Source organism: Apodemus sylvaticus, chromosome 10, assembly GCF_947179515.1.
Source record: "Apodemus sylvaticus chromosome 10, mApoSyl1.1, whole genome shotgun sequence".
NCBI classification, from domain to species: Eukaryota; Metazoa; Chordata; class Mammalia; order Rodentia; family Muridae; genus Apodemus; species Apodemus sylvaticus.
In genome coordinates, this window is record NC_067481.1 from 40505680 (window position 1) to 40533411 (window position 27732).

Consider the following 27732-nt stretch of genomic DNA (forward strand, 5'->3'; position numbering starts at 1 on the left):
CAGAAGAGTAAGGAAGAGGTGCTGGCCAGAGGTCATCAGCCTCTGTCCTGCCTATCAGGGCTCCATCTCAGTGCCTGGATGTCTGAATGTCAGGGTGGGACCCAGCAGGTGAAGATGACACATTCAGTTCATAACACTGGCTCCCAAGTCTACAAAAACGGGAGGACATGACAGTCCAAGAATGAATTAAAATTGTGGTGATGATTAACCTTCATTGTCAACCTGATTGCACTTAGAGTTTTCTAAGAAACAAACCTAGTTTTGTCAGGGAGAACATTTCCCAAAAGTTTAGCTGAGAAGGATAGACCTGCCCTTCATCCCATGGTCTGCGGTCCTGGCTTAAATAAAAACCAGCATTCACCACACTTTCTGTGAGCAGTCACCCCACACTCTAATCCTCATAACTAGAGGCCCTCTTAATACCACCCCACTCCTACTGTGCTAGACTCTACCCTCAGGTTTGTTGTCGTAGCAATCAGAAATGTCAGCAATGAGTCAGAGAGAAATACGTAAAACTAAGCTATAAACATATAAGACATTGATTGGCTTTGGTGGGGTCAGATTCATGAATAGATGAAACCTGGGTCATCCAAGTTACACCTTCCACAAACACTTTCTGTATTGTGTTTACTTGTGTAAGACAAGGTCTTGGATATAGCTGTAAGGCTGACAGGGGCACCTTATGTAGCCAGTTAGCAAGCTCTTCACTTTACTGACACCTATTGCATGCCTACTGCAATATAGTATCACCAAGCCCTGCTGTACTCGGTTAAAAAATATTCAGATTCATTTATGTTTTTTCATGTGTATGAGTGTATTCCTTGTGTGCATGTCTTTATGTTGCTTGTATGTATAGTGCCTGCCGAATTCAGAAGACAGCATCATATTCCATGTAACTGGGAATGGGCACCCACATTGTTGGTGTTCTATCCATAGGGGCAGAGCAGGTGGCAGTGCTTTGTTCATTCTAGCTTGATGTCTGGCTTGGTGGCCAAAGCTATCGTACACCTAGGAGTCATTAAATTAAATTAAAATCAAATGAAATCAAAACTGGTCGCACAGCCTAAGAGGAAGAAGACAGACAGATAGACAGATGCCCACAGATAGCCATGACACCCACAGATCTGCCCTCCAGTGCACAGCACAAACCCATAGACACATGCTTTCTACCATGCCAGGCAGCAGGGATGGAGGATGTCACCCAGAGTCTGCCACCCCCCAGGCCAGCCTGCAACAGGAGCCACCAGTGTGTAGTATGTGATTGTCAGATGGGAAAGAAAGAGGAGTGAAGCAGCTTAGGCATTACGAAGAGAAATGGAACTAGAGACTGGAGGGTGGGGAGCAGTGGCCTTTTGTGAGTGGTCATCCCCGCCACCTGGGGCCATGATGAGGTCCCAGTCCAAGCTGAGGCTGAGGGCCATGAATGAATCCCTGGCTATGCAGAGACAGGGGATGGTGTTTGTGGTTCAGATTATAACTAGAGAACATGGTGGAGTCCCTGGTTGGGTCTGTTGTGTTAGAACAGAGGCTTGTCCAGACAGAACACACCAGACCAGTACAGTTCCATGGAAGAGGTTTATTGTGGAGGAAAGGTCAAAAGGGGGTAGAGGAAGGCGAAGAGGGAAAAGGAAAGAGGTCAGGATGGGTCTGACTTTTACTTTGAATGTGACTTAACTGCTCACAGGTAGAGGTGGGAGGCAGACCAGGTGGGCAATGGGAATGTGTGGCGATTGCCATGGCAACAGATGTGTGGGTCGCTGTCACATATGGGTGATGCCACCGTCATCATTGGATTTGGACGTGACCTGCCGGTTCCTAACTGTAGAGCCAGTTCTTGATGCCAACATACCTCCCCCCCTTTTTCTTATAATAAAGAAAAGAAAAAGGGGGAGGGAGGGTGAAGCCAATGGTGAAGGGGGAATGGGGACGTCAGATCTCTTAAACTGATTCCTTTTGTCTAGAGTGTCATCAATGCTGGGGTGTAGCTGCTTTCATCATTGGGGTCCACGTGGTAAATGTTGTTATCAGGCTCCTCTGTAGACAGGGTTAATAGTCCTGTAACAGGAACTGATGAACAGTTTGGTTAGAAATTGTTTGTATTTGTTGTTGAAGGAATGGAGAAACAAGATTAATGAGACAGGGAACAAATAATAATGCTAGGAAGATGACTAGGAAAGGTGTCACGAAAGGGATTCTCTGGGGGCAGGAGAGATGGCTCGGTGGTTAAGAGCTCTGATTGCTCTTCCAGAGGTCCTGAGTTCAATTCTCAGCAACCACATGGTGGCTCACAACCATCTGTAATGGGATCAGATGCCCTCTTCTGGTGTGTCTGAAGAGAGTGACAGTGTACTTACATACATAAAATAAATAAATAAATCTTTAAAAGGAAAGAAAGGAAGGAAGGAAGAGAGAGGCAGGGAGAGAGAGAGAGTGAGAGAGAGAGAGAGAGAGAGAGAGAGAGAGAGAGAGAGAGAGAGAGAGATTATCCATTACCATATACGGTTTTCAAAAATCCAGTAATTGGAGGCCTCATGTTTCCTGAAATTCTAATTCTATATATCTGATTGTAGGTGTTGGATTGTATTTCTCGCTATCCCTGATTGGTTGACCTAAAAACAGCATTTTTCTTGTAGGAACAGGCAAAGACCACCTTCTTTGGCTGTCAGGACATCTAGCCACCATGAGTTCTGAAGCTCCACAGCTGCCAAAAAAATCGATGTTTCTGGATACAAAGCATGGTTTCAGACATCTCTTGAAAACAGGTGTTAAGGTTGGAGGAACCCAATCATATTGGGGTATGGAAATTGCTATCTCTGCAATTCCAGTACAAGCACCCACGGCTGTTTCCACAGTGACCAGGAGTGGCACAACTTGAACAGCCCTCTTATGTTGGGCAGCTATCAATCTACAACTGTGACTGGCATGGTCTTGTTTCCCTGGACTACCCCTAGTTCAGGAGAAAGGAGTACCAATGTGCAAACTCCTGAGCAACAGGCAGGTAGGTGATGATGTACCTGACTGCCACAAAAAATTGATATGTTTTGGACTGCAGGGTACTGTTGCAGAGATGAGATATCAAGGGTTGTTCTATTGCAATCTAGGGAGCTTAGGATTCCTAAAGAACATGTCCTAGAGGTCTTAAAACAGTTGGCCCTGGCTGATGGCCTGAGGCAATGTGCCCTCCTGTATTTGTCAAGGATGAGGTAATAGTTCCTCTAAAGTTTCAGAACAGGAGTCAGGTAGGGAGTGGTTAGAATTTGGTGGAGAAGGAAGATTCAAAATATTAAGAGGCAGGCATTATTGGAAGGTGAGTGTGGAGTCTTCTATTAGTGCTACCTGAAGAGAAAAAACCCTGGAGGGAGGTAGAGTACTTTGCAAGTTAGGAGCTGTGGCAGGTTATGAGAAGAGAAAACAGTTATAGGAGACCCAAACATTACGGGGTTTTTTGTTGTTGTTGTTGTTGTTGCTGCTGCTGCTGCTGCTGTTGGCCTTTCTTTCTTTCTTTTTCTTTTTTTCTTTCTTTCTTTCTTTTTTATCCTTGAATAAGGAGTTCAGCAGCTGCTAAGGCCAGATACAAGGTACCCATTCCTGGATGGTTAGATCTAGTTTGTTTGACAAGTATGCCACAGGTATAAAAGAAAATCCCAGTTAGTGACCTAGGAATCCAAGGGCAAATTCCACTTTTTCAGTAATGTAGAGGGAAAAAAGGACAAGTTAGATAAGGGCAAGCTATAAGGCTGGGGCCTTGGAGAAAAGCTGTTTAGCAACAGAGAGGTTCTGGTCCCAGATTAGGGGGTCTATCTGAGAAGCTGGCTAAGGAAACAACATGTTAGTGTTAGTAGGTTGACTGGCTAGAAGAAGGAGCAGAGGGGCTGCTGGCAAACTTGGGTTTAGGCGAATGGGGGAGCAAAGGAAATAGAGGCTCCCAACGTTCCAATAAAGAGACAGGACATGCTGGCACTACCAGAAAGGAGTGAGTGAGAGGTACACCTCTAAAAATATAATTAAGTGGTGGGGTCTGTTGAGGAAAGTAAGCTTGTCCTACCCCAATGATAGGGAGACAAGAGGGTGAAATAGGTCCCCAAAACTCCATCAGGTCCAAGTAAGTGGCCCTAGTGTCCAAGAAGGAGATGGGTCTCCCACATACCATGATGATTACCCAGGGCTCCCTGCTAGTGATGGTTTTGGTTGGGTCAAGGGAGCTCAGGCCTCTCCAGTTGTCTGTATCCAAACCTAGGAGATTGGCTGGAGGGTTACCTGGGACTGATGTCCCTCTGTCCTGCATGATGTGAGGGCAATCGACAGCCCAAACTCCCTCATAATGGCCCCGTTGGCTTGCAGGGCTTAGGACAAGCCCTTGCCCAATGACCTTGTTGACCTCATTTGTAGCAGGAGCCCAGTGGTTTCTGAATCTTTGAAGACCAGGAGTTTAGGGCAATTGCTGGTCGCATAGACTTTGCCAGCATATGGTATTTTTGTCTGAGGGCCTTTGAACTCTCTCATCATGCCTTAAGGTTTCTATTCCTGCACAAACATCATAACCAAGAAACAAGTTGGGGAGGAAAGGGTTTATTCAGATTATATTTCCACATTGCTGTTCATCAGAAAGGAAGTCAGGACCAGAACTCAAGCAGGTCAGGAAGCAGGAGGAACTGATGCAGAGGCAATGGAAGATGTTACTTACTGGCTTGCTTCCCCTGGCTTGCTCAGCTTGCTTTTTTATAGCACTACCAGCCCAGGGATGGCACCACCCACAACGGGCCTTCCCCCCTTGGTCACTACTTGAGAAAATGCCTTACAGCTGAATCTCATGGAGGCATTTTCTCAACTGAAGCTCCTTTCTCTGTCAAAACTCCAGCTTGTATCAAGTTGACACAAAACCAGCTGGTACACATGGTACACATTGAAGATCATGCCAAAACTTCTGCCTGTGGAGTTAGGGGTCCCCTTTCCAACCACCTAAATTTAGCTTTGATGTCAGGGTAGCTCTGGGAGAAAAAAAAAGTAGGTTATCAGAAGTTGCTTACCTTCTGGGTTTTCAGGGTCTAGGTTACTATATTGTAATAACACCTTTGTAAGGCGTTCTAAAAACTGGGACAGGATTTTTTTTTTTTTGTCCTGGATAACCTCTTGGAGTATTCCCAAAATGTACTGTTTTTAAGGCTCCCCTATGGAGACTGGCCAGAATGCAAATCATGAATCTATCTCTGGCTAAAATCCCACCTGCAGAATTATAATTCCACTGAGGACCGTGGTCAGGTACTGCCTCAGATCCAATTGGATATGTTCTGTTTGATGAATTTCATCTGCATGTGTTCTTTTTTTTGTTATTATGTGTAATAATAGCACTGTAGCTGTCTTCAGACACACCAGAAGAGGGCATCAGACCCCATTACATAGTTATAAGCCACTTTGTGGTTGCTGGGATTTGAACTCCAGCTGAGCCTTCTCTCCAGCCTTCTGCACATGTTCTTGCCTGTTCCCAAAATTGCCGGTTTTCATCAGGAAGTAAATTATTAGTGAGGATCATATGTACATCGTGCGAGGTCAAGCTAGAGGACTGAGTGATGTGCTGAAACTCTTTAATAAAGGCAGAGGAATTAGAGGTATAGGAAGCCAGTCTGCTTTCTCTTTGACAGTGTTCACTCAGCGAGAAGGAACTTGTGCTCTGACAAGGCCCTCTATCCCAGCAGCTTCCCTTAAAGGGGGGGGGGGAGAAGGACTTGGGGGTTTAGCTGTGGCCTTAGAGAGGGTGATGGGAAGGGTGAAGGTAAGTGCCAATGTTTGGCAATTGGAGCGACCTGCAGCTGGCACAGGAGAAGGGGAGGGTTCTGGAGAGGCCAAGGAAGTAGGCTTCGGGGTACTCTGGTGAGAAGAAGAAAGTGAGGCAGTGGTTTAGGTTTTTGGAGGCATGGAAACGGGTCTGTGGTGGAAAGGAGGCAGTTGTTAGCTGCATCGAGGGTTGTAGCATCCATCTGGTGGAGGCTTCATGGCTAAGAGAAGTTGGGTTGGGGAATAAGAAGAACAGAGAGGGGTTGGAGCGAAGATCGGTAACAGCTCAGTCATAGGGGACCTCTATCCATTTACCAGACTGCTGGCAGTATGTATGAAAATCTTATAAGATAATCGGATCTAGTGTGACATTAAGGGGCCGTTACAGCCATTGTGTAATGGATATTCAATCCAGACCTTAGTGCAGAGGTGTACCAGCTTTGATACCCTCAAGGCAGGCATTAACTTTAGAGATTTGAGATTTTCCAGGAGACATCCCAGTGGGGAGCCTGGAGGCACCATCAGAGATGGTGACGAGACCTCCAATGGGTGACAGGATGTTATTGAACTATTAATACTGGTGTCCTGCTGGATTTCTGAGTTCAGGGCCAGCCCGGTCTACAGAGTGAGTTCCAGGACAGCCAGGGCTATACAGAGAAACCCTGTCTCGAAAAATCCAAATCCAAACAAAACAATATAAAACAAAAATACAGGTGTCCTGCTAAAGTGAAACAAAGAATACAAGCCAGGCTAGATGTCCAGGTCGTCACATGAACCATATAGTGGTTCAGGGACTCACCAAAAAGCATTTCTACCTGTGTTTCAGAACGGCTACAAGAGCCCTGGGGGAGGGGAGTCAGAAACCACTTTTTAGAGGGAAATCACCCAAGGTTCAAAGTTCTATTTTGCATGTCAGCTAGAAGACTGGTCCTAGGGACCATGGGTGTGAAATTCCAACCCCTTATCCCATAGAGGTTGGCCAGGCCTTTTCTGGGAAATTAGGGCTCTCCCCACCAACTGGAGGGAAACCTTACCAATCTGCCAATGTCTGTGTGAGAATTTTAATGGTCTGGGAGCAGGAAAACTGGAACTATATGGATGGTGGATCTGTGGGCCTTACCCACATGGCAGAAGCTAGCCCACATGGTGGACTGTAGAGGCAGCAGCTCATGCGGTGGAAATCTGTGAGTCCCCGAATGTCACATGGCAGTGGTCTGTAGCTGCAGTGACAGAAATCCTCTTGACAGTGTCAGTGGACGTATCAGCAGCACCTGGGGTGTCAGTGGCTGTAGCAGCGGTGACTGGGGCAGCAGTCGCAGATGCAGTGGAAATCCACACATGTGGTAGTGATCCAGGCATACTGCAGTGGTGTAGCAGTCCACCCTGTAGCAGTTGTGGTGGCCAATCAGTCACGGTCAATGATCAGGTTGCCTAGTCTCTGCAGCACACATAGATCTAGTGATTCCCAGAGTCTCAGCACCAATCCTGTGTTAGAACCACAGCTCATCCAGACAGATCACACCATACCAGTACAGTTCCAATGGAAAGGTTTCTTGTGAAGGAAAAGGACAAAGGGGATGACAAAGACAAAGAGGGAAAGGGGCAAAAGTCAGGAAGGCTCTGCCTTTTATTGGGGCTTTGAGGAAACCACTGGAAGGAAAAGGTGGGATGTGGACCAGGTGGACGCTGGGAATGTGTGGTGATTGCCATGGCAACAGATGTGTAGGTCTGTTGCCTATGGGTGATGTCACCGGCATTACTGGATTTGGAGGTGACCTGCCAGTTCCTGACAGTAGAACCTGTTCCTGATGCCCACAGGGTCAGCAACCACCTAAATAAACAGGTGCTGTGCATAACTGGCCCTGCCCCTCTCTGGTTATGGTGCTCCAGAGAACTGGCTCCATCTCTCTCTGGTGGCAGCACTCAGGAGAGCAGGCCCTGAACATCAATCAGGCAGCACAGTGGAACAGGGGTGTGGGTGATCTGGTCCCCAGGAACGTGAGTGTGGGAGAGCTGACCCCTCCACTGTCTGCCGTCGGGTGGCACAGGCACAGAGACGATGCCTCTGCTCATCTTGACACCTCTGGAAACTGGATAAGATGTCCACGGGGTCATGAGCTCAGGACAGCTAGCCCTGCCCATCACCAGCTAGGGAGAGCAGAGCTCTGCACCTCAACTGGACAGGACAGCAGAACTGACCCTGGTGGTGGCAGCACAGGTAAACCAGCCCAAGGGCATGTTCAAGGAAGAGCGGGCCCTGACACTCCTCTACTGGGAGGTGGCCTGGGCAGAAAGTTGGGGAGATATGCCTTCCACCCTCCAAGCACTAGCTCCTTACCACCTGAGGTAGTCAGGAAAGCTGGCCCCAGGTTCATGAGAGCAGGTCAACTGGTCCCGCCACCTCACTAGCTGCAGCACTCAATAGAAGGGGCCTGTGCCTTATCTGGGCAGCATGCTAGAACTGGCCTTGGTTGCAGGGGTCAGAGGGTAGAATAGTTGAGTCAATCCCAACAGTCAGAGTGCAAGAGAACTGGCCACACCACTCCTCTGCCATGAAGTGGTGTGGGTGCTAAGGCATTCTGTTCTTCCCACTCCCACAGTTCACCCCCATACCTTGCCACCTGCAGCTGTCCAGAGAACAGACCCCAGGGCCATGGAAACTTCTAAGCTGACCCTGTTCATCACAGGTTGCAGTCCTCAGGAGATGGAGCCCTGAACCTGGCCTGGGCAGTAGTGTAGTGCTGGCCCTGAGAGAGGCGGAGCCGATGAGGCAGCCTTGAGAAAGCAGTGGAGAGAGCTGGTCCACACATCTGCTCTGAGGTGGTGTGGGTACAGAAATGATGCTCCCACGCCTTCTTGACAACTGCAGTAGCCAGGAGAACTGACCCTGCGGCCACGGTCATGAGAGCGAGAGAGCTAGCCCAACCCCTTCACCGGTGGTAGCACTAGCCAACACAACAGAGCTGGCCAGGTGGCAACAACATAGGTGAGGCAGCCCGGAGAGTATGGCAGAGGACGAGCTGTCCCAACCCCTCACAGGCTGCAGCAGTTGGGAGACTTGTGCCCACACCTTGAGTGGGCAACACAAGAGAGCAAGTTTAGGAGGTGAGGGTGCAGATGGCCTGGCCCGGAGGGCATTAGACCAGGAGAGCTCAACCTGCTTCCTGCCTTTCGTGGCATTTGGTGGCCAGGGAGAGGTCCCAGTGAGAATCCAATATTGATACCGGTCACACAAGTCAGAGATCTTGAACCAGACCAATGTCTCATTGCCATGAACCTTTGCAAGTGAATATGTGTGGACAGAGGGGTAGACTGTGGGGCACACTGTGACTTACTACAGCTTCCACAATGAGATTTTTTTTATGTGCTGTGCTGTGTGTGTGTGTGTGTGTGTGTGTGTTTTATTTGGTGAAGGCAGATTGCAAGGGTGAATGGTTAATGTTGTTAGGGTCCAAAAATCACTAAAGAGAGACTCCAGACTCAAGTAGTATGCAAAGACAAAGAGAGACCACCTTCCAGGGCCAATCATTCATAAAAATGGTGGCCACAAGGAGCTCTCAGGCCCCTTTTTATACAGGCCTAGGGGAATTTTCTAGAAGGATTGAGGAAACTCTGATGTGATTGGTAGTGACCAAGGCTTTGACATTAGTACAGTTTTGATTGGCTACTGTGTTAGTTCTGTATGTAGAGAGTGTTAGGTGATCTCAGAGTTCATTGGTGAGTTCTAAGGAGATGGCATGCGTCAGCTTGTGCCAAGTGATCAGGGGTCTGCATTCCTGGGTCATTAACAGTTGACCACAGTATGAGAGAAGTGTGCCCTTCACAGACAGCTCATCCTAAAATATAATATTTTCCCTCCCTTGTTTATCCCTAGGCTGTCCTTTGGCATGAGGTTTTTATGACCTTATTTATGGAATTTATGGTCTGTTCCTGGAACTGGTGAGTTATGGCCTAGTTCCTGAGACAGGTGGAACTAGGCCATAAGTCTTTCTTTCCTTAAGAAGTAGGGCCTGCTCCTCAAATGGGGACAAATGGGGTTCATGCCATCGTTTCAATATGAGGCATAGAGGGAGATGAGCATCTTTGGGTTACATGATTTGGAATGAACAAAGAATCCAAAAAAATTTTTTTAGAAAAAAATAGAAATACTAATAACTCCCAAGAGAATCAGCTCTTATGACTCTCCAAAAGATAACAACTCCAAACTAACTGATTCAAAACTACAGACACTAAGGTTTGGCAAAGAGAGGAGATTCTCTGGGGGACACCCCCTGCAGGGTGGGTATGGAGCCCCCCCCCATACAGCTTCCCTGAACCATTACCCAGGCTCCCCTTCACTTTTGACACATTGCCTTGGTGTGATCCACAGTCCTTTAAGTAACCTCAATAATGTCTTCAATTCACCAAGCTAGATTGGGGTGCAGTTAATTCCTTGGATTGTATTCAGAGCCCATCTGGGATAAAAATGAGTATATTCACATCTTCCAATGAAAAGTCATAGCAATGTGCCAAGTGGACACTAGAGGAAGCAAAGATGTGTTGTGAGGAGGGGAGGAGAGTCAAACCCTCCCAGCCATCAGAACTGATCTTCTGCTCCACAGTTAGTGAAAAGCCAGAACCGATGTGTCCTCCTCAGGCTCCGGTGAGCACAGATATAGCTTGGAGCCTCTGTAGCCACGGGGCTGGTTTACACCTCTCAGTTCCTGGGTCCCTTTTCTGACCCCCTCCCTTCCTATGGAGAGTGTATGCTGCACTCTCTCCAAATAATCTGGATTTATCTAGGGAACTAAAAAGTCCCACAGATCTGCCCTGCTGAAAATGGAGAAAAGGTCTGGAATCCTGATCAGGAAAACATCCAGAAGGCTGGAGTCCTGAGCTGGATGGGAACCTTCAGGAGGAAGACAGAGTTACCAGAACCAGAGGAGTGAAGCAAGCCCAGGCGAAGGGCAGGCCAGGTTTGCCTTCCTTCCTGAGGCCTCACCCTTGTTAGGTTTCCATTTCTCATCTTTAGGTTTCCATTTCTCAGAAAAGGAAAGCAGAACACTCCCTCCCCTCTGTGCTGCCCTTCTGACCTCAAAGGAAAAAACCTTCAACAGTAACTTCCTCCTTCACAGAACACTGAAAAACAGGGGAAGAAAGTAAGTGCCGACATGAGACCATTTCTCAGAAGGATCTAAGCATGCCCTGCGAAACCACAATGCTGCAGCTCATTTTAAAGTATTGACTAAACTGTTGCTTTTCTACTTCTCTAACCCATTTTCTTTGTCTAACCTCATTTTTTAAAGCAGAGTTATCAAGTAAATTCCTGTGTACACAAGTGTCTTCAATGCTTGAACCCCTGGCCTTCTCCTCCCCAGTTCTGAGATCCCAGGCCTTGCTACCACATTTGGGTTATGTTTATCTTTAGCATAAAGGATAATGGGTCTCATTGTGTCATTTCCATAGTGATGTTCTGTTGTTGGTTGTAACATTCAATCCTTGATTGCCGCTTCTTCTCTCTCTCCCAAAGATGCCCTGCTGATGGCTAGGTTCTATAAATGAAAGAAAGCGTAAGTGCCCATTTGTGTTTCCCATTTTCTTTCCCTGCAACAGTCAGTCTGACCCACAGCCCTGAAGCAGTGACCTCGCCCACCCTGTGTGTAATGCCACCGTGCTCACCCCCACGGCCTAGAGCACAGTCAGTGGGCTGCAGTAAGACTTTATTCACACAGACATTACACAGAGCAGGGGTCACACATAGGGTTAGATCACTGCAACAAAACATCAATACCTAAGTGTGAGTGGGGAGGGAAGGGAATATTTGGGGTGCTTTTCCACAGGGTCCTCAAATATGGGCAGAAGTCACCCATATTTGGCGCTTCACCCATTCCTCTGTGGTAAACCTCTTCACACAGCTGTCTTCCACATGCCAGGATTCAGGTTCTGCAGCGAACACTGCACAGCAGAATCTCTGCACTCTGAGTGCACACACATATGAACACACGGCTCCGGATTTGTGCACTTCAATGAATTTGCATGTGTACTTGATCTTCTCCTTCTCTTCACAGAAGTGGATGACAGGCAGCTGTCGGATGCACTTTTCTATTTCACTCTCTAGACACACAAGGTCGCTCTTCTCTGCTTTAAAACCAATAATTTGCTGGGTTTTGCTGTCCAAACCAATGAACAAATATCCTCCATCCGTGTTTGCGAAAGCAGACACAGTTCGAGGGAGGAGCTCTTTGACGCGTTTTCGTAGGTGTTTTGCTGAAAGCGATATAACTTCAACATATGCGGATCTGGTAAAGTGGAAAGTTTCCTCATACTGAAATTCTGTCTTGTTGAAAACTGCAGCTGCCAAATCCTCCAGGTGGCATTCTTCCTCTACATCAGGGCAGGCAACGCTTGCAGGCAACTCTGGTCTGACACGGGGTCTCCCTCCAGTTTCTTCCAGGTCCTGCAGAAATTCTAGAGCAGCATCGGCGCTCACTTGGATGGAGGACGACATGCACCTCACATACAAATTGGTTCTCAGGGTGCCAATAGGCGGTCCAAAGATTTCCTGACTCCACAATTTCACGTGGATATAAATGTAACCTTCGCTCTCTGTGAAATCCAGGTGGCCCTGGACGGGCGACAGACATTTACAAAGAGAGGCTTCCAAATCAAGTCCCAGGCCATCTCTAGTGAGACTATAGTTTTCGTTTTCAATTTTCACCTTGATTGCTCCACCTCCTGAATTCAGGAGAGCACATGCAGCTACAGAGATGTTTTCATTCTCCTTTTTCCTGAGGTGAGGGTTCTTCATTTTCTGTCTATCCTTCTGTCCAAGTGTGAGTGCTCCTAGATTTAGACCCAGCTTAGCATATTTGGCTTCCAGATCAACACTGATGCCCATTTTCCCAGCAGCCTTTGCATTTTCCAGATGAATGTCATTCCTGGAAAACAGACAGAAGAGCCGTTAGAATGAGAGCTAACCTGGAGAGAGCATCTTCTGTACCGTGAGATCAACAGCACAGTCCTCGGGTCACATGCTCCACGGGCCCAGTCGGTTTGCAGGGGGAGAAATGGTTGGTTCATTGCAGACTTTGCACTCATTAGCAGAACTTTTATGCTTACTAGTTTTTAGATGTAATGTTACAGGTAAGGATGAGCCTGTTCATACTTTCAATTCCATTTTAATTTTTGCTCATCTCTTTTCTGGTTCTAAACATTGTGTTCAGTCTTCTTTCAATAAACCCTCAATGGAATCTGAATTGGTCTTTTCTGTTCCATACGCTTTAGTTATGCAATGATTCAGAAGTGCTTCTTTTATGTCTATCGGTGTTTTGCCTGCATGTGCGTGCAGTAACCCAGGAGACCAGAAGAGGGAATCATATCCCCAAGAATTGAAGGTACAGGAGGTGGTCAGCTCCATATTGGTGCTGGGAAGTGAATCCTGGTGCTCCAGAAAAGTAGCCAGTGCTCTTGACCCCTGAGCTACTGCTCTAGCCCAGGTTCAAATTATTTATGATTGTTATGATTGTAAATAAGGTGAAGAACAATACAAAGACATCTGACATTGACCTCTGTCCTCCAAACTAACAGGTTACAAGTATTTACTGTTCCTTAATCCCATTATCTTTTTCTATTTTAGGATGGCTACCCAGATGTGAGTCCCTTTGCTCTACTGTCCCTAAAGCCTCTGTCTCCACATGCAAAGGCCACTGAGAGCCATTCTTGCTGGTATCCACCTACTTTCCCAGCACACAGTTTCCTAAAGCATAAACTGTAGTTTCACATCCGTGGTTTTTGCATGAGAATGGCCCCCATAGACTCATGTATTTGAACAACTGTCCCCAGTTGATGTAAATGTTTGGGAAGGATACAGCAGGTGTGGCCTTGATGGAGAAGGTCTGTCACTAGGGATGGTCTTAGACGATTTAAGACACTCATCCATTCCCAATTAGTGTTCTCTCCCCTCCCCCCCCCCCACAATTCAAGATGTAAAGTCTCAGCTGTTCTGTCACCATGGACTCTAATCCTCTAAAACTCTAAAGCAAATTAAATTCTACCTTCATAAGTTGACTTGATGTCTTAGTTATGGCTATTATTCCTATGATGAAACACCATGACCAAGAAGATGAGGAGGAAAGGGATTATTTGGCTTACACTTTTACACCACACTCTATCCTTGAAGGAAGTCAGAACACAAACACAACCAGGGTGGGAACCTAGGACAGGAGCTGAAGCAGAGGCCACAGAAGGGTGCTGTTTACTGGTTTGTTCCTCATGGCTTGCTTAAGTCGTACCCCTGACCCAGGGGATGGCACAACCTACAGTGGGCTGGGCATTCTTCCATCAATCACGAAGAAAATGTTCTACAAGCTTGCCTGCTACTCAGTCTTACAAAGGCATTTTCTTCATCAGGGTTTCTCCTCTGAGCTGATTGACTATTGTTTGTGGCAGGTTGACATACACATAGCCTGTACAACCGACTGTTTGTCAGTTGCAGTGGGTTGGCCTGATGTTGCTTATACTCTGATGCTAATATTGGTTCCTCAAGATCTGGGTGCCCTAGAGACTAGAGTCTGCATAGAGACCCAAGTGACAGGATGTGACTTTGCCTGCAAGTGATTTCTGATTGGTGAATAAAGATACCAACACTCAATAGTTGGACAGAAGAGACATAGGCAGGTTTTAGGGTTCCTGGTCTTGGGGCCTGAGAGGAGAACCAGGAAGAAAGGCAAAAAGGGAAGAAGAAGCCGCCATGGGTACGATGAGTTCATAAAAATGTGGCCCTCAGGGCTGGCCAGTTGGATTTAAAAGGAGCCCAGATGAAACATAGTAAGAAATAACTCTGGCTTATCAATAGGAAAGTAGATTCTACTAGCATAGAGGGAAGATATCTGCCCAGCTCTTGTGCCATTTAAGGCTCATTGTAAATAATGAAAGTTGTATGGGTCTTTTATCTGGGAACTGAATGATCAAGACAGGGTAGAAACTGTGGTAATACATTTAAAATGTCAGCAATAGTCACTCTGACCAGAATATATCACTGTTAAGCCTCCATTTCTTTTTCTTTCCTTCAAACCCACCAACCAAAAGCAAACTTTCAAGATTCCTTTCAGTTCTGCCCAGTCAGAAGCTGCTGCCCCACCCTGTTCCATGCTGTGCTAAGCAGTCTCTGTTCTTCCCATTCCCTCCCAGGCGCTCATCCAGGACCCCCTGAACCAGGCCCTGTTCTCAGCCAGCACCACAACTCACACCAAAGTACAAAAGAACAATGGTCAGGACACCCCCAGCCCCAGGAAATACAGAAATCACAGGTGCAGAAAATACAGAAATCTATAGTACAGTCACATTTATAGGAGCTGTGGGGTAGTCTGGGATACTGGCCATTGCACTCGTACACCTGGACTCCATAAAATTGTCGGTCCTTTGAAATATGCATCTCTTAGGCATGTGTCTGAGACTTGCTCCTTCAAAAGGAAACGGGTGAGCTCCAAATCCAGGCATGTAAACTCATTAACCACTCTGCAGTTCTAGGTCTGCTTCACCAGTCAGACACCTTCCCCCCAAAGTCAAGCATGGACTGGAAAGTCTCTGAGACTTTGGTCTGGAATTTAAAGTGCCTTGTTAGCTGTCCTCAGAGGGAAGGAGCATGGCATCAGATGCAGCACTGCAGATTGGCAGGCAAACATAGGGGCAGAGCAGGATCTGCCTCTTGGAGAGGAAGAAGAGATGCCCACCTCTGAAAATACTCTGAAAGTGGTGGAGAGAACATTACAAGCTTTTCAGGGCTCTAGTGCCCCTGCCTTCTTTTTCATACTAAATACAGTTCCGCGTCCTCCCTGCCTGTTGGACACATTTACTCATCTTCACACAGGGTCATGTGGGGAACCCTCAGAGGGGTTTGGAGACCAGCAGGAGCCGATCTCACAGCCTCCAGTGAGAGGGAATAGAGGTGATTATTTACTCACCTGCCCCTGCCAACTGTGCCAGGTGCCTGCTGTGGATAAGAGGCCCCACCCACCACTGATCCCTCTCTCTCCCACCCTCCCTCTCCTCCTCTGCCCACAGATCTCTCTCTTTCTTTCTTTCTCTCTCTGTTTCTCCCTCCCTCCCTCCCTCCCTCTCCTCCTCTCCTCTCCTCCTCCACCCTCTCTTTCTGCCCTCTTTTCTCTCTGCTTCCTCTCAGCTTTAGCTCCCATGTGTCTCCATTTCCCTCTCCTGCCTGTCTCTCTGCCTATCTGCCCTTATCTCTCCCTCAGGTTTCAACTCTGAGGCACCTGTCACTCTCCTCTCTAGAATAAACCTCTTCCACCAGATCTGTTGTGCGACATATTCACAGGGAAAAACCATAGCACAGACCTGCCAAAAGTACCCAACGCCTGGCTTGCATTTTTATACTACAGCCCTCTGCCTCAAAGGTTCAGGCTCAGACCAAGCAAACCTGGGCCCTCAATCCCTGGACTCTTAGCCCTCCCTCCACCCAAGAAGACACAGGCATTTGCCCTCTCCCACAGCTCACCAGTTGCCCAAGCCCTTCACAGCCATTTTGTTAACACTTTGTTCAAATGGGCTACCAAGACTCCAAGGAGCTAAGATTCCTAGTGGAGACAGAAACTAACCAAGGTTCCTGAGAGAGGGGGGTTGTACTGATGACCCCCCACATTGTCCCAGAGGCACTAGACTGTAGGGGGGAGAGGGAAGTGAGGGACAGAAAGAGCTTTGGGGTGAACTTGAGAAGGCTGTAATTCATTGGTCACATACCTGTGAGTTGTGTGGTTTTCTTGCTCAGTTCCCTGAAGTCCAGTGCCCATGCCAGCAGTCAGCCCCTTGGTGAGGAAGGCTAGTGTCACCTGAGAAAGACCCTCTGTCTGCAGCAAGTCCTGGCCAGCAGATGTCTTCACAGGTGGGCTTTAGCACTTGGAAGAGTTCTAACCGCAGTCCTGGCTGTGTGCTCACCTCTAAGCCCACCTGAGTTCTTTGTCCTTTGATGCATTACAGCACTGCACAGATGGATCCCACTTCAGCCCTGTTCGCCAGACTGAAAAATCCCAGAACTGCCTGTATCTTTAATCACCCTCCCTCCAGGAAGTGAAAGCAGGAGGAGCCACGGGGTTTTCTATTGGTCAGAATGAAACACAAAGCTCACAGCTCAGCAATCAGACTTCTCATCTCTGCCTGCCTCAGGCTTTCCCAGAGCAGCAAGGCAGTCCCTGTGCTCAGGAGAGCAGGTGCCCTGGTTAAAGCCTCTAGAGCCCTCCAGTCCCAGGCTGAAGATAGGCAATGCACTCCCCAGCAGGGAAGGAAGATCCTCCCTGCCTCAGATTCCTAGAGCCCTCTGGAATCTCTCTGTGGGATTCCCAGGACTACCCTAGAGCAGAACAACTTTCCTGCCACTTTGTTACAGTAATACCTCCCTAACTTGTCACATAAAACCCAGCCTTAAGAAACTGATTCTGGAAGGAGGGGGATGGGATAGGGAGTTTTGGGGGCGGGGCAGAAAGAACTGGGAAAGGGGATAACATTCGAAATGTAAATAAAGAAAATATCCAATAAAAATATAAAAAAAGAAATATTTTCTGCTTGCACTTTAAACTTCCAAGGATGTTAATTTTTATTACAACTTAACTGCACATTTTAGTGGTATGTTACTCTTAGTAAATCATTTTTATCTTGTAGAAAAAAATTACTGACTTGTGAATTTAAAAAAAGAAGAAAAGAAACTGATTCTGTTTCTGACTGCATATGAACTGAATACAATATTCAGTTTCTTTGTTTCATTTTCACACCTGGCTCTGCTCCTGCTCTGCCCACTGTCTCCCTCTCTTACCCAACCTCCTGCCCCCACACCCCCAAATCACAGGCTTGGGAGGACAAAGAGCTGAAATGCTCAGTTCACTGCTGTGAATCTCTTTGCATGGGGAGCATCACCCCATTCCTACCCCAGACTCTACCTGTTGGAGGAAGTGCAGCCCAGAACTCCCCTGTCCCTCCAGCCTAAGCGTCCAGAACAGGGCTCTTCCATGTGGGCTGTTTCCTTGCCTGTCACCACCAGGCCAGGTCTGAGGAAACTGACTCAGAGACCTTTAGAATCTCTTCTTTAATCTCTAGTTTAAGAAATAAAGTGTAGGAGGTTTCCGGAGGTGGTGAGGGTTGGGGAAAACACGCAAAACTTAAAGGAGACTATTTGCATCAATACCCAGAAACTGAAAAAAGACAGAAATTTCCCTCTGTACTTGGGTGTCAGGAGGTGGAAGAGGAAGTTGCTAGGGGGAGTGGCTTAGCCAACCCAGTCCACTGAGCCACAATCCTCCACTAACCCTAGCCAGGCCTCATGCTCAGGACTGTACCCTCCCATTCCTAAGGAATGTCACAAGATTAGTCAGAGGCCAGGGCAACCCAACAACCTTTGAGGGAGGATAGGAAGAAAAGAAAAGGGGTGGGAAAAGTGGGGAAGCAGGGAGGAGCAGCCTCTGCACAGAGGCACCCGCTGGGCAGAGAGGGTCCAGTGCCCATGCTCTGTGTGCCTGCAACCTTGTCAGTTGTCTTCTCTCCTTTCTTTCCCCTCTTCTCTCTCCTCCCTCCTCTTAGCTTCTCCTCCCAGTCCTTCCTCAGAGTTCAGTTCCAAAGTGTGAAAAGGAATTGAACTCCAAAGGTCAGGGATTAGAACTGCTGCAAACTCCAGAACTTCTCGATCAGCTACAAAGTGCAGTGCCCAGGCTTAAGGAAGAAGGCATCCAGGACAGCATTTGTAAGGAGACAGTGGTCTGAGTCCAGCCAACACAGGACAAGTTCTCCATCTGCTGGCAGGGTCCAGCTGAGCTCAGTTCCACAGCTCCTTTGCTGCCTTCTCCTCTTGAGTTACAGGCCCAATATCCAGGGTAAGGCCTGACCACCAGGGCTCTGAGTCAAAGACCTTGAAGTCAGGTGGCCCAGATAAGGCCTCAACACCAATTAATCACCAATGTTTTCTCTGGTCCTGTGACTGAAAACAGCCCCACCTACCACCCCTCCCTGCCCTTCCTGAGTCAGAGCTAAGGCACAGTGGAGACTCCATTGCCCAACCCCTTGTATCAAAATAGGATTGCACAATGCTACAGGCCACCATGCTCTACCTTGCTCTGTGGTCTCTTCATTTAAATAAGTGATGCAATTTCCCTTCAGGGACACAGTCAGCCACTGCCTTCAGTGACATCTCCATATTCCCTGACTGGTCAGTTTTTGTTGCCTAGTTGAAATAAAGAGCTTGCTTTGCTGAACTCTTGTGACAACCTGCTCAAGATGTTTTGGCTTTTCAGACTCCCAACATATTGAAGAAAGTCCAGAAACAGAATAAACTCTGCCAACCATCATTTCAAAATTGACCCAAGGCCATCTCTCAGCCCAGAGTTATAGGGCAATGACATTTACTAGCCATCCAGGAGTGTCTGCACCGGATGGAGAGGCAGATGGAAAGGGGCAGAGGAAAGGACATATTATTTAACCAGAGATGAGGTGACAGAAATACGACAGTCAGGTTACACGGCTTCAAAACTAAAGTTCTCCCTGAAGAATCGAATCTGAATCTTGATGGATCCACCTTTAGAGTCCCCAGAAACCCAAAGGAAATCTGCAAAGCTTGTGAGGAAAGTGTTTGGGATTGGAACCTGGGACAAGGGACTGAGGTCCATTTTTTACATATCGAAGCAGAGCAGGCCTCCAGGTCCTCCCAGCACCCCTCAGTCTCTACCTGGCTTATCCAGCCCCCATTTTTCTTTCCTCCTCCCCTTTCTCCTCCTCCTCTTCCTTCTTTTCCACCTGTGTGGTCCTTTCTCTCTCTTCCCCCTCCTTCCCATGGAAACATCCCTAGCCTTCTTCCTTGGGGCCTGTGAACTTCTCTTCCCAAGAGCAGCTTCCCAATAAACCTGCCTTTAATATATTCTCATCTGCCTTGAATTAGAACATTTCACTAGTGCCACTCTAGCATTGAGATTTCCCTGAGCCTTAAAATCCCTTTTTCAACACTAAGCCAAGGGATATCAGGCATCTCCAACTCCTGTTCAGTCGGCCATCTTTTGATGAACACTTCAGCCAACCATTCAAACAAACTTCTGCCAACTTTTTGAACTGTGAGAGCTTCCATATTAAATCTAGAATCTCCACTCAGAGGGACCATGTCGATAATCTCAGCCTGCTCTAGTTTTATGTTCCTTCCTCTCTTATCCCACACCCTTAAAATCCATTCCCACACATATTCTCCAGACTTCTGCTTGAATGAATTAGCAAACTCATTAAGTTCCTTAGTGAATTTCCTCATGGACTACACTTTCTACCTCTCCTCTAGCGGCCTGTTTTGCCTTGGGTCTGGCTATAGGCCTAGAGGAAAGTATTGGTGGGCCTTGAGAAACATCAGTATTGTCTTGTCTGGCATTTTCTTCAGCAAAAGTCACTTCTGGTTTATCAGACTCTGAGGGATTAATTTCCTCATATGGGGAAGGTATTATTTCAGGGGTGGGGCTGAGGGCACTACTTCCTCAGGTGGGACAAATCCTTGAAAATCTGAAGATTCAGAATTCTCAGCTTCAACAGGGTCTTCCCACACATCCCCATCCCAAGCTATAGGATCCTGTTCTTTGCTAATTAATGCCCTTACTTTAACTGCTGACACACTCTAAAGCTGACACTTGAATTTTCACTGTAATTCAGCTAACCTACTTCACTTTTATTGTTTATGGTCGATGTATTTAAGGTGTTTCAATACTCTTGGTTCAATTTTATCAGGTCTCACGTGTCTAGGAATTTACCTTTCCTAGTTTTATAGACTATAATTTTTCAGTAGATTCTCATTACTATATATTTCACTAGATTCTGTGCTCAATCTTCCTTCCTTCATTGCCTTTCTTTTATTCTTTCTTTCTTTTTTTTTTTTTTTTTTTTGAAAGAGGTTCTTACCATGTAACCCTGGCTGTCCTGGAACTCTCTCGCCTTGTAGACCAGGCTGGCCTCACACTCACAAAGATCCTCCTACCTCTGCCTCCTGAGTACTGGGATGGAAGGCCTGCATCACTAAGCCTGAATTTGACCTCCCTTTTTATCTCTGATTTTTTTATTTTTTGTTCCTTCCCCGTGTTTTGATTACATTGTCTAGTGACAGGGCTATTCTGATTTATTGCTGTTATGTAGTTACATCATTTTTGAGATTATAATTACAGTTTATACAGATTATGATTACATGTCCCCCTACCTTTCCTCCCTCCACATACTCGCATATACTTCTTCTTGCTCCCTTTCAAATCCATGGCTTCTTTTTGCATTCATTGTTATTACATATATTGTGTGTGTGGGGTGTGTGTGTGTGTGTGTGTGTGTGTAGAGAGAGAGAGAGAGAGAGAGAGAGAGAGAGAGAGAGCCTTATTGGGATACCATGCTACCTGGCAGGAGCCTAACATTGGCCAAGTACAAAACTTCAGGCAGGGATCTGACATTAGGGCGTGATAGGGAAGTTTAGGCAAGAATCTGATGTTAGGCTATAGTAGGGAAGTAGGTTAAGGCAGGAATTTTAATCTTAAAGTGAAATGAAAGAAAGAAGGCTTCAGGCAAGGTTTTGGGCTTGGACAAGGAATTTTGGTTATTCTGGCAAGGCATTGGAAAGAACTGTCATGGGAGTTTGCTTATTGCCTTGACTATTTTGTGTTTATTGTCTTGCTTGCCCCGCATTGTGATACTATAGAGCTTAATACATGCATGTAATTAAAATGGTATAAAAGTGGATTGGAAATTATTAAGCCTGCCTTCAGTCTCAGAATTGACTGGGGTCATGCTGCAATGTTGTCTAATCACCTTTTTTCTTTTTAATCCTCGCTCCTGTACTGGAGAACCTCTTGACTGACTGAGCGGGCTTGGTCATGTGTGTATACAGATATATTCCTAAATGTCCCTGTTCAGTCTGTATAATATTACTCATATGTGTGTTTTCAGGGCTGACGTAACTAGGGTTGGATAGCTAGTTGATGTGTTCTTCCCTGGGAAAGACAAAAGATTTCTCCTCCTTGCAGCTCTCTTTAGTTGCCTGTCATTCTCTGTGGGGGGTTGAGGTCTTTACGTTTTCCATCTATTTCAAGAAGCAATGACTTGCTCAGTCCATTCTTGGTAATGCTCTTTCAGTCTCTACTCCATAAATGGCTGCCCTGGTCTTCCTTATCTTTCACCTCCTACTGCTTCCCAAATTGAATGTTCTCCTTTTTCTTGTGGTGAATCTTGAGGTTATTCATTTGATGTCTTTGCCTTTTAATATGAGCATTCACAGCTATAAACCTTCCCCTAAATGGACCGTGGTCACACCCCACATGTTCTGGTATGTCATATTTTCGTTTGATTCTATGGACTTTTAGTTTTCTCTCTGATTTCCTTTTTAAAAAAAATACTTTTTCATTTATTTTTATGTACATAGATATTCTGTCTGCATATATGTCTGTGTGAGGGTGTCAGATCTCAGAGTGGCAGACAGTTGTGAGCTGGGAAATGAACCAGGGTCCTTTAGAAGAGCTTCCAGTGCTCTTAACAACTAAGCCATCTTTCCAGACCTTGTCTCTGATTTGTTTAACGAGTCACAAGTCATTTAGGTATGTATTGTTCGATTTTTATGCATGTGCAGAGAGTCTCCATATAAATTTAGGTAAGTATAAAAGAAGAAATAAGAAAAAATAAACACAAATCCAAATCCTATGAACTGTGTAATTTTATTTTATTTTATTTTATTTTATTTTATTTTAGTTTAGTTTAGTTTAGTTTAGTTTGAGAGAGGTTCTCATTATGTTGCTCTGGTTAGCCTGGAACTTGCTACATATGTCAGGCTGGCCTCAAACACAATTTTAAAATGGGAATCACTGTAGGGAATGGGTGCTGGGGCAGCTTCTCCCTGCACCCTCGAACGCTGCAGACTTCAGGCTGTTATATCGTGGAGGGGGGTTGGGTCTGACAAGCTCATGAACTCATGCTTTTCCTGTGGTTTGTGCTGAGGTTGCCTCTGTACTGGACAGATCTCAGCTTTCCCCAGTGAACACAGAGCTGTTTCCCTTTTTTGTCTACCTGAGACCTCTGCTGATCACATCCATATTTGCACTCGGTGGGCTGGGCAGATTCATCCTTCAGAGCTCTTCAGATCACATCCACTCAGGTGGCAAAGGATCTTGCTGGGGATGACTCTGAGGTGTTTAGGAGCTGGAGAAGGAACCACAGGCTATAATCCATGTAGGCAGAGCACCTGTCCTCACTCTTCAGCATTGATCTCCCTACTACAGAGGCGGCAGTGAGAATGCTGTACACCTTTGGAACACCAATGTCCTGAAGCTCTATAGCAGAAAATGATGGGCTTGTGACTCTAGAATTATACAAATGCCTCAGGCTCAGAACGATCAAATTCGGAGATAATTTCCGTGGATAAGATGGCTTCCCAGTCACCGAGGGCTGGACTAGCTCTTAGGCACGCCCCAGTCTGAACCCAGATTCTGTCAGTTGCATCTTTATTGGTTAGTGTCTGGCCTTCCTGGTCTCCACGACTGTTTCTCTGGGTGTTTTCTCACCCAGAGGCTGGGATAGTCAGCACTGAGACTCCCTGACCTGGAATGTTTCCTCATATCCAGCCTGAACAAGAGCACAGCTTTTACTAAATCATTCAGGTACTGGAGGAACGTCTGTCTCCACATAGCCTGCAAATGACTGTGAGCCTTGTGAGGGCTGTCTGTAAGCACCCCGCTTACCAGACCAATGTCAGCTAGTATGATCTCGAGGAATTAAACCAGGCCCATCAGAGGGGACAAAGTAAGACTGAAGCTGTAACAATGTTAGCTAGATCATTTAATAAAAGGCTGTTTATAGCTTTATTAGAAACAATGTAGTGGCAATTGCCAGGATCAATACAGTTGTTGCTAGGATACAATGATGATTGCAAACTTTATAAGCTACACAGATTGGTCTTTAAGATCAATTGTCCTCTCAAGTTTCCATGCCTCACTGACTACTAAAGGAATACACCAGAGAAACACAGAGTGACCTGAATGCTTCACTGCCTGAGAGGGTTCCTTAGTCTGTCAGAAACAGGAAGGCATGTTGTGCCCCAGGATCCATGGACTCCAACCTGAAGAACCCATGACACATGCCTCTCACGGTCAGGTAGGCTTGGCGAACTCCATGATTCCTTAAAATTCCCTGGTTTTTGTTTTTAATTTTAGGCTACGCAAAACCATCTTCAAAGCACACACGGAGTAGCAAATTAATACTAAGGCTATAACGCTTCCCAGCAAAACCAACAAAATCTTCTCAGAGATATTACTATGGAACAGAGTTCAGAAGACCAATTAAAAAAATAATGACTAAAAATCTTGTCCATGTTTTCTGGAGCAATGAAAGAGGGTAATCCATACAACCTTGAATGTAATGGTGTATATCATCATGCAAGGCCTGAACATACTCAAATTGTCATATGACCATCTTAGCTTGGGGAATAAGAAGATTAGCTGTGGGGGCACCCACAAGATCTCAAGAGTCATTGACATAAATAGGAATATTATTCTCTTCCTGGTTAACAAATGAAGCACAGGAGGACCAGACACATACACACAGCTTATGTTATGTTATGTTATGTTATGTTATGCTTCAGCTGGAACAGATGAATTTAACAAAGACACAGAGTAAGAAACAGCAATTCAGCATGCACACCTAAGACTTCAATAATTCTTTCAGTCACTCGTTTCCTCCTCTGAGTCACTGTTGGTAGAGAGACCCTCTTCTTCATGACTCCACAACCCTTTCCTTTTTTTCTTTAGGTATAGCCTCTGAAGATGAGTTAGAAGCTCTTCATCCAACTTCCACTGTGGGGAAAAAAACAAAGTTACCATGGCCTCATTGAATTGCTGGAACCCAGTGATTCAATTGTCCAGGCATAGCATCTCTCCAATGAACTGTGACCCTGAATTTTTCTGGAGGGGTCCAAAAAGGTTCTGCAGCAGTGAGGCCGTCCTTGCCCAAATGTAAAGTATACACAATAGAAGATAAAATATTGTGACAAGTAGCCATATTTCCTTTCTCCCTCTCTTTTATTTCTAAATAAAGTTTAAGTTGTCCTTTAGCTCTTTCCTAAAAGATGAATTCTGAGGGTTCTAAGGGATGCCTGGGTCATAGGTTATGTCAAACTGTTGGATAAAATTGTTGAAAAGGCTTGGAAATGTATGCAGGAGCATTGTCTGCTTTTACTATTTTGCAGGGACCTAAAACAGCAAAAGCTCTGAGTAAAAACATAAAAATATTCTTCACTGCTTTTACTGAAAGGGGGACAGCAGAAATGAGCTCAGAGTGAGTCAGTGCCCACAGTGACATGAACATATTTCAGCCTCCCAAAGTTAGATACGTGAATAACATCCATGTGCCAAATATGATTTGTCAACATTTCTTGGGAAGTCCCAGGGCAAAGGGTGGCCCTATTTCTAGGATGGCCTCTTTTTTGTCATGAGCCAAAGCCCACTGTCCAGAGTTGGGGTGTTTTCTAATATGTTGCCATGTATTGAGTTATTTGAGCCTTTTGTGGGTAGCTCGTGGCTGCCTGAAAATTTGAAACACTAATAGAGTGTCCACAGAGCTAACTCTGCAGGTCTACAAATAGACTATGTACCTAAATAAATGGCTATTCTTTATGACAGAGGACTCTCAATATCAGCTCTCAAGGTCAGCTGCTGTTGGGGGATCGAGACCAAACAACCACTCAATATGATCAAAGTTCCAATTAGGCTTGGAGAGATACAGTGCTCACAGAACAGCCTCAAATGCACATTGTAGGGTGTTTTTTCAATTAATTTATTATTGTATATATACTATTCTTCCTACATGTATACCTGCATGCCAGAATTGGGCATTAGACCCTAGTATAGATGGTTGAGTCAAAATGTGGTTGCTGGGAACTGAACTTAGGACCTCTGGAAGAGCAGCTATATTGGCTGGTTCTGTGTCAACTTGACACAGGCTGGAGTTCTCACAGAGAACGGAGCCTCTCTTGAGGAAATGCCTCCATGAGATCCAGTTGTAAGGCATTTTCTCAATTAGTGATCAAGGGTAGGAAGGCCCCTTTGTGGGTGATGCCATCTCTGGGCTGGTAGTCCTGGGTTCTGTAAGAAAGCAAGCTGAGCAAGCCAGGGGAAGCAAGCCAGTAAGTCACATCCCTCCATGGTCTCTGCATCAGCTCCTGCTGTTTCCTAACCTGCTGAGTTCTAGTCCTGACTTCCTTTGGTGATAAACAAGAATGTGGAAGTGTAAGCTGAATAAACCCATTTCCCCAACTTTCTTCTTGGTTGTGATGCTTGTTCAGGAACAGAAATGATCTCTCCAGCCCTACAGGAGTCTGTAAAGACAACACAGAAAAACTACATCCTTGTTACAGTTACAGGGGAAGGTAAAGCAAGCAAACAGGAGAACAAGTGTCAAAGGCGCACAGTGGGCTGCGGCATTTCTATCTCGAGAGTTTCTAGAACACGGTGGGGTTTTTCCCATGCCATGGGGCTTTCCAAGGCAGGGGTAGAAAAGGTGTGTGTAGGCTGGGGTCAGTTTCAGTTCAAACCAAGATGGCTTCAGCTGAGACAAAATAGAGGAACCTTTGCCCTGTCACACTATCACCAGTATTCAGAGACTTGTTTGGGAGGCACTAGCTAAAGAGTAGGTTCCACAGTGTGGGAAATAATACATTTAAAGTCAGACATGTATTATGGCTTATGATATGGTGAAATGCAAAAGAAAACATCTACTAAGTCAAGGACACTGAACCACACATTAGGTAAAAACTAAAATAGTAGAGGTACTTGGGATTGCTGAGTGTAGATGAATCTTTCCTTTATGACTTACCCTTAGATCTTGAGGCCATCCATACTCCACAACAGCTTATAATACTAGAAGTATGGAGATGTTTCATGTAGATGGTGAGGTGGCACAAGGTTCTGAGAAAAAGATAAGACACTCAAGTCTCTGGCGAGCTTTTGGTTTAAGAAGACATACACATGCCTGGTGCACTCAGGAGGCAGAGGATGGCATTCGAACCTATGGAACTGGAGTTACAGTCATAAGCTGTCATGTGGAAGGAAGTTTCCACTCCAGGAAACTAAAAGGTCTCCTAACAAAATTATAGGACATCAGAAAGACCTAAAAGACAAGAGAAACTAAGTATCTCTAAGAATTTTCCTGTTCACAGTTCAGTGAACCTTTGCAGGTTCTAGAGCAACATCAGTTTTTACAACTTCAAGGAGCTGAACTGGGTTCAGTAGGCAAAGGATGACTTTGTATTTAAAAGGAAAGTAAAATTAGGCCTCAAGTTGCTAAAGTGACTGTGGTGGTTTAAATATGTTTGGCCCAGGGAGTGGCAGTATTTGGAGGTGAGACCTTGTTGGAGGAAGTGTGTCACTGTGGGTGTGAGATTTAGGACACTCATCCTAGCTGCCTGGAAGCCAGTCTTCTCCTAGTGACCTTCAGATGAAGATTTAGAACTCTCAGCTCCTCCTGTCCCATGCCTGCCTGTACACTGCCATATTCCCCCCTTGAGGATAATTGACTGAACCTCTGAACCTGTAAGCCAGCCCCAATTAATTGTTATGAGAGTTGCCTTGGTCATGGTGTCTGTTCATAGCAGTAAAACCCTAACTCAGACAGTGACCTTCAAGCAGAAACAGTAATGCTGTGACAACCACAATATTTATCCTTCAAGCTTTATTCCAGAGTCCTAGTAACAGAAACAGTGTGGTACTGGCACAAACCCACGCACGTAGACAAGGGGAATAAAACAGAAGTCCCAGAAATAACCCACATTGTTACAGCCACCTAAGATCTGACAAAGTCATAAACAGACAAACAAACAAAAAACCCATTCATTGGTACATTCAGGAAGACAGCCTCAGTCAGGAAACAGAGACTATCCTAGTGTACAGAGCAAATTACAGAACAGCTTCTCTCCAAAAACCAAAGAGAAAAAAATGGAGG

At 45.9% G+C, this 27732-nt stretch overlaps 3 protein-coding genes across 5 annotated transcripts in view; all 3 read right to left on the reverse strand.

Annotated features, from left to right (window-relative positions):
• LOC127693532 (ribonuclease SLFN12-like) overlaps nt 1-27732 on the reverse strand; it is a 209364-nt gene that overhangs the window by 101474 nt on the left and 80158 nt on the right. The gene's annotated exons all lie outside the window — the stretch shown is intronic.
• Nucleotides 1-27732, reverse strand: part of LOC127693540 (ribonuclease SLFN12-like) — a 200824-nt gene that overhangs the window by 10585 nt on the left and 162507 nt on the right. The gene's annotated exons all lie outside the window — the stretch shown is intronic.
• On the reverse strand, nt 11455-16954 carry LOC127693538 (schlafen family member 12-like). Its single transcript, XM_052194475.1, has 2 exons — nt 16507-16954; nt 11455-12689 (listed from the first exon to the last, which is right to left on the reverse strand). Exons 1-2 carry the CDS (start codon nt 16554-16556, stop codon nt 11597-11599), a joined length of 1143 nt encoding a protein of 380 aa, XP_052050435.1. The 5' UTR covers nt 16557-16954; the 3' UTR covers nt 11455-11596.